The sequence below is a fragment of the Salmo salar genome, chromosome ssa08 (assembly GCF_905237065.1).
Source record: "Salmo salar chromosome ssa08, Ssal_v3.1, whole genome shotgun sequence".
NCBI classification, from domain to species: domain Eukaryota; kingdom Metazoa; phylum Chordata; class Actinopteri; order Salmoniformes; family Salmonidae; genus Salmo; species Salmo salar.
In genome coordinates this window covers 20,521,358-20,528,432 of record NC_059449.1, presented here as the reverse complement: position 1 = coordinate 20,528,432, position 7,075 = coordinate 20,521,358, and the positions used below count along the sequence as shown (strand labels likewise).

Sequence of the window (7,075 nt, the reverse complement as noted above, 5' to 3'; positions counted from 1 at the left end):
TTGCAGGGGCTATTCGATGCTAATGCAGTACGCCACAGGATGTTTTTGTGCTGGTCAAGGGCAGTCCGGTCTGGAGTGAACCAAGGGCTATGTCTGTTCCTGGTTAAAAAAAAAAAATTAAATGGGGCATGCTTATTTAAGATGGTGAAGAAAGCACTTTTAAAGAATAACCAGGCATCCACTGATGGAATGAGGTCAATATCCTTCCAGGATACCCGGGCCAGGTCGATTTAGAAAGGCCTGCTCGCTGAAGTGTTTTAGGGATCGCTTGACAGTGATGAGGGGTGGTCGTTTGACCGCAGACCCATTACGGACACAGGCAATGAGGCAGTGATCGCTGAGATCCTGGTTGAAGACAGCAGAGGTGTATTTAGAGGGCAGGTTGGTCAGGATGATATCTATGAGGGTGCTCGTGTTTACGGATTTGGGAATGAGATTGAGGGCATCTAGCTTAGATTGTAGGATGGCCGGGGTGTTAAGTGTGTCCCAGTTTAGGTCACTTAACAGTACGAGTTCTGAAGATAGATGGGGGCAATCAATTCACATATGGTGTCCAGGGCACAGCTGGGGGCTGAAGGTGGTCTATAACAAGCGGCAACGGTGAGATACTTTTTTTCTGGAAAGGTGGATTTTTTTTTTTTTAAGTAGAAGCTCGAATTGTTTGGGCACAGACCTGGATAGTAAGACAGAACTCTGCAGGCTATCTCTGCAGTAGATTGCAACTCCGCCCCCTTTGGCAGTTCTATCTTGTTGGAAAATGTTATTGTTAGTGATGGAAATTTCAGGATTTTTGGTGGCCTTCCTAATCCAGGAGTAGGGTAAGGGTACGGCTAAAGGCTATAAGAACTGGTCGTCTAGTGCGTTCGGAACAGAGAGTAAATGGTTGGTACAACCAGCCTAATCTCGGGAGTTGATAGGTTTGAAGTCATAAACAGCTCAATGCATGAAGCATTGCGAAGAGCTGCTGGCAAACGCACGAAAGTACTGTTTGAATTAATGCTTACGAGCCTGCTGCTGCCTACCATCGCTCAGACTGCTCTATCAAATCATAGACTTAATTATAACATAATAACACACAGAAATACGAGCCTTAGGTCATTATTATGGTCAAATCCGGAAACTATCTTTTCGAAAACAAAACGTTTATTCTTCATGTAAAATACGGAGCCGTTCCGTATCTTATCTAACAGGTGGCATCCCTAACTCTAAATATTGCTGTTACATTGTACAACCTTCAATGTTATGTCATAATTATGTACAATTCTGGCAAATTGATTACGGTCTTTGTTAGGAATAAATGGTCTTCACACAGTTCGCAACGAGCCAGGCGGCCCAAACTGCTGCATATACCCTGACTGCTTGCACGGAATGCAAGAAAAGTGACACAATTTCCCTAGTTTAAAGAAATTCATGTTAGCAGGCAATATTAACTAAATATGCAGGTTTAAAATATATATACTTGTGTATTGATTTTAAAGAAAGGCATTGATGTTTATGGTTAGGTACACATTGGCGCAACGACAGTGCTTTTTTTCGCGAATGCGCTTGTTAAATCATCACCCGTTTGGCGAATTAGGCTGTGATTCGAGGAGAAATTAACAGGCACAGCATCAATTATATGCATGCAGGACACGCTAGATAAACTAGTAATATCATCAACCATGTGTAGTTAACTAGTGATTATGTTAAGATAGATTTTTTTTTTTTATATAAGATAAGTTTAATGCTAACTAGCAACTTACGCGACTACAGCAAGAAGCCAAGGTAACAGGTAGTCACTAATAACCGGAAGTTTGCAAGATTGAATCTACGAGCTGACAAGGTAAAAATCTGTCATTCTGCCCCTGAACAAGGCAGTTAACCCACTGTTCCTAGGCAGTCATTGAAAATAAGAATTTGTTCTTAACTGAATTGCCTAGTTAAATAAAGTTATTCATTTTTTTTATCTGCCACAATCAGTGTCCAACAATGCGTATTTCCGATTTGTTATAAACTTGAAATCGGCCGTTCTGATTAATCGGTCAACCTCTAGTAAATGGAGCAAGTTTCTTGGCGCGGAAGAATAGATTCAAGGCATAATGTACAAACAAGGGTATTGTAGGCTGTATAATGCACCCAAAACAGCTACCAGTGGTTCCATGATGTCTAAAAATACAACCGTGGGACGAACGAGTGACACATTCCCTCGTCCCTTGCCCTGCAAGTGTATACTCGTCAAATGTCATGATAGGTCATCAGAAGTGTCCACTTAATTTGAGGGGAGAGGGTGTCTTTTAAGTGTGTGGAATACAGCCAAAGTGTTTAGTTTCAGGCTCAATGTAAAAATTATTTGGACCAATGAGAACTTGCTGCATGTAGCTATGGGTCCCGGAACCCCTACACAGATTCTAAGCAGATGTTGAACTGAAAAACAACTAGTTCCATTGACCTCTAGTTCTCTATTACAGAAAAAAATAGTTCCATTTATCGTTTGTTGTGTATTTATCTTAAAAAATTCTTAAACTATCCAAATGCTCTGCAATGATAGTGTACTTTTAAAATATACTGAACAAAAATATAAATGCAACATGCAAGATCTTCAAATATTGTACTTACTTACAGTTCATATAAGGAAATCAGTCAATTGAAATTAATTCATTAGGCCCTAATCTATGGATTTCTCATGACTGGGCAGGAGTGCAGCCATGGGTAGGCGTCGGAGGTCATAGGCCCACCCACTTGACAGCCAGGCCCACCCACTGGGGAGCCAGGCCCAGCCAATCAGTGAGTTATGATTGGTCCTTGATGTGGAGGTCCTGGGCTGGTGTGGTTACATTTGTTCTGTGGTTGTGAGGTCGGAAGGACGTACTGCCAAATTCTCTAAAACGACGTTGGAGATGGCCTATGGTAGAATAATGAGCATTCAATTCTCAGGTAACATCTCTGGAGGACATTCCTGCATGCCAATTGCATGCTCCATCAACTTGAGACATCTGTGGAATTGTGTTGTGTGACAAAACTGCACATTTTAGTGGCCTTTTGTCCCCAGCTCAAGGTGCACCTGTGTAATGATCATGCTCTTTAATCAGGTTCTTGATATGTCACGTGTCAGGTGGATGGATGCTCACTAACAGGGATGTTAAGAAATTTGTGCACAACATTTGAGAGAAATAAGCTTTTTGTGCAAATGGAAAATGTCTGGAATATTTTATTTCAGCTCATGAAATCATGGGACCAACACTTTACATGTTGCGTTTATATTTTTGTTCAGTATATATTTTAGTTTTGGATTCATTGTGTACCTTCTGTAAGATTAAGAAATACTGCCTTTTAGTTCCGTTGCCAAAAACCCACATATCTTTAAGTCATTTTCTAATTTCTCTCCCTCATGAGGAGGGAGGATAATGAATATTAACAGAAGTAACAAATAATGATAGACCTACCAATTTAGTTCTAGTGATTTTACTGATATAGAAGTTGTTTATGAATTGAATCTGGACAACCCCTCTCTTTCTTTCTCTCTCCCTCTCCAGTTACCCACAAGTCCCCTCTGTTTCCATTTACTGTAACAAGCCTCCTCACCCACTGTGCACCAACTGACACAGGATGTCCATGGACTTGATCTTTTTGTTCAGTCCACTTTGGCCTTGATGTTAAGTCCACATATGGACCGTACTGGACCAAATATGAAACTATCATAGATGTATGTTTCACAAGTTTGGATAGTACAGTAGTACAGTGAAAATAACCCAAATAGATTTGTACTGGCCCAACGCTCTAACCACTAGTCTACCTGCCACTATCTGCATAGTTCTTCCACTAAATTAGATTTAGTACATTTTTCAATGGAAATTGTTAAAAGTAGTCATTGTGCATAGAGTTATAGGGTTGGTTAAACTTTGATTTCAATGGGGTTTTTTTTGTCATACTTTTTTAAAGTGAAAAAACGGAGTCAAAGCTCAAATCTGTTACTGTGGAATTACCCCTCTGGAAATGATGTCCATGCACTCCAAGCTGTCTTTTTGCCTTTTCCATGAAACTGTGAGGTTGTATTACAGCCTGTAAATGCATGGAAGCCTGACAAAGCCAAACTCGCATCCCAAGCTTCTCGTAGATGGTGTTGATGCAAATCTCCTGCTAGTTTTTCCCCATACCAAAAGCAACCCAAAGCTTTATGGTTGGATAATCCTTGTTAAGAACAGACCAGCAAGGAAGACAATGATGTATGTATCCACTGTTAGAATTATTATATATTTTTTTTTACCCAGTAAGTTGACTGAACACATTCTCATTTACAGCAACAACCTGGGAAATAGTTACAGGGGAGAGGAAGGTGGACAAACAAGCCAATTGAAAGCTGGGGTTGATTAGGTGGCCGTGATGGTATGAGGGCCAGATTGGGAATTTAGCCAGGACACCATGGTTAACACCCCTACTCTTGCAATAAGTGCCATGCAATCTTAAGTGACCATAGAGTCAGGACACCTGTTTAACATTCCATCCGAAAGACAAAGTGAAAGACAACGTAGATTCATCAGTTGTAGCATAGATCTATTTTCCATCTTCAGATTCATTGGCACACACCTTCTTTGTCAATATGTTGAAAAACTCCTGTTTGTTATTAGGGTTTCTGAGAAAGTCAGAACTTACATGGAAGCTTGGTTGTCTCCCCAACTTTCTTTCAGATGCCTTTTCCTTGCTTCTCTCTGGTTGAGTATTTTAGACTCTCTTTGAATGTGTCCCACACAATACATAGTTCACTTCACTGTATATAAGCTACTAGAAGATAGATATGTAAACTGATTTGCATTTTTGTAAATCAGTTTAGTTTTTCTATGGGTTTGCAAAATATTTGTTTTATTAAATTAATACATTTTCATAAATGAATGTAGGATTGTAGCTTAATTTATAGATAATGTCATTGTTAATTTGCTTACAGTTAATATTCTATAGACCATCAATGTTTAAGAAGTAATGTGAGACTGATCATATTCAGTAGCTGTTCTGTAAGATGACCAAACAGAAAGAACATCAACACCAGACTTCTCTCTACAGTAACAACATTTCCTTCTTATCCAACAGAACAAAATGAAGAGGTCCGGATTGTTCTGCTGGGGAAGACGGGAGCTGGGAAGAGTGCATCAGGAAACAGCATCCTGGGGAGAAAAGCGTTTGAATCCAAAATGTCCTCATATTCTGTGACATCAATATGTGAAAAGAAAAGAGGAATGGTGGGAGGGCAACATGTAGCTGTCATTGACACACATGGCTTGTTTGACACCAAGTTAACACAGGAGGAGGCAGTGAAAGAGATCTCACAGTGCCTGCTTTTCTCTTCTCCTGGTCCCCATGTGTTCCTGGTTGTGATCAGGCTGGAAAGATTCACTAAAGAGGAGCAGGAAACCGTGGAGCTGATTCAGAAATTATTTGGTGTTGAAGCATCCAAATACACCATGGTTCTCTTCACACATGGAGACCTTCTTGATGATGATGAAACAATTGAAGACTTCCTCCATGGAAATCTCGAACTGGAAAGTTTCATTGCCAAATGTAAAGGGGGCTTTCATGTATTCAAAAACAGAGATCAGAATCCCTCCCAGGTCACTGAGCTGCTTGAGAAGATAAACAAGATGGTGAAGGTGAATGGAGGAAGCCATTACACCACTGAGATGTTCCAAAAGGCAGAGAGAGCAATTGAAGAAGAGAAAGAGCGGATCCTGAAAGAGAACGAAGAGCAGAGACGCAGAGAGATGGAAGAAATAAAGGCAAAGTTTGAAGGAGAGCGTCTAAGGGAAGAAGAAGAGAAGCTGAGGAGAAAACAGGAAAGTGAAGCTAGAGAGAAAGCTGAGAATACACACCGCTTAAGGAAAGGTGCCGCAATCGGAGCGATTGTGGGAGTATATGGAGGCCCATTTGGTATGGCATTTGGTGCAGCATTGGGAACTACAGTGGCAGCTGTAGTAAATGCATGCAGGTCTCAATGAGAGTCCATAGCTACAAGATGTTTGACTTCATTACTTGATATTTAAAGCTTCCTCTATATACACAAAGTAAACCAAACATTTGGAACTTCTTCCTAATATTTAGAACTGTTAGAGAATTAAAGAGTGAAAGTTGGCCTTGCCTTTCCTATCAACCTGGAAAAGGGCCTGAAGACATTTTAACTGGAACACTTTAAGGCAGCCAAGCTCTTCAGCCAAGCAAGAGAACACCAGCCATGAATTCATGTCTCCTTTCACAATTTACAGGATAGGACGCTTGGACATGTATTTTAGTCATCACTACTTACATCATGAACATAAAGATAGATCAGCGTATTGCACATTTGAGAGCACAGAATTTCATATTTCCCTCAGTAAAGGTGAAAGTTAAAATTGTATTTCTGCCTGTCAAGCTAAAAAGCTATATGCTACTGTAAGATTAATTTACAGTTGCTGTCACAGCTCACATTGCTGCCTCAGAAGCATGATGAATGGAGATTTACTATTAATGTCATAGTTATTTCATCACACTATAAAATAAAGGTCCACTGGAAATTCCTCCCTGTTTTTGTACCAATTGTTTTATAAGCACTATCTCCTTCACTGCTTGCTTTCCATGCTATCATCTAACATAGGGAGATGGAGATATAAGGTCTACAAAGGGAACATTGGACTATAGAACATATTTAGCTGGATAGAACTCATGTGTGTCTTGTTACATGAGAAAATGTAAGAGCCCTTGAGGGGTTACTTCTTAGTAACAGATTTGATAAAGAAGGAAAGTACGTCTGGGGATCACAAGGAACCGACATGTATACAGTTGAAGTCGGAAGTTTACATACACCTTAGCTAAATACATTTAAACTCAGTTTTTCACAATTCCTGACATTTATTCCAAGTAAAAATTCCCTGTCTTAGGTCAGTTAGGATCACCACTTTATTAAAAAATGTGAAATGTCAGAATAATAGTAGAGAGAATGATTTATTTCAGCTTTTATTTATTTCATCACATTCCCAGTGGGTCAGAAGTTTACATACACTCAATTAGTATTTGGTAGCATTGCCTATAAATTGTTTAACTTGGGTCAAACGTTTCGGGTAGCCTTCCACAAGCT

At 39.9% G+C, this 7,075-nt stretch overlaps 1 protein-coding gene across 1 annotated transcript; it reads left to right on the top strand.

The window, feature by feature from the left end:
• Positions 1–2,684: 2,684 nt before the first annotated feature.
• LOC106610416 (GTPase IMAP family member 9-like) lies at positions 2,685–6,519 on the top strand. Its single transcript, XM_014209784.1, has 2 exons — positions 2,685–2,688; positions 5,062–6,519. The coding sequence occupies exons 1-2, from the start codon at positions 2,685–2,687 to the stop codon at positions 5,961–5,963; spliced, it is 906 nt and encodes a 301-aa protein (XP_014065259.1). The 3' UTR covers positions 5,964–6,519.
• Positions 6,520–7,075: the final 556 nt, after the last annotated feature.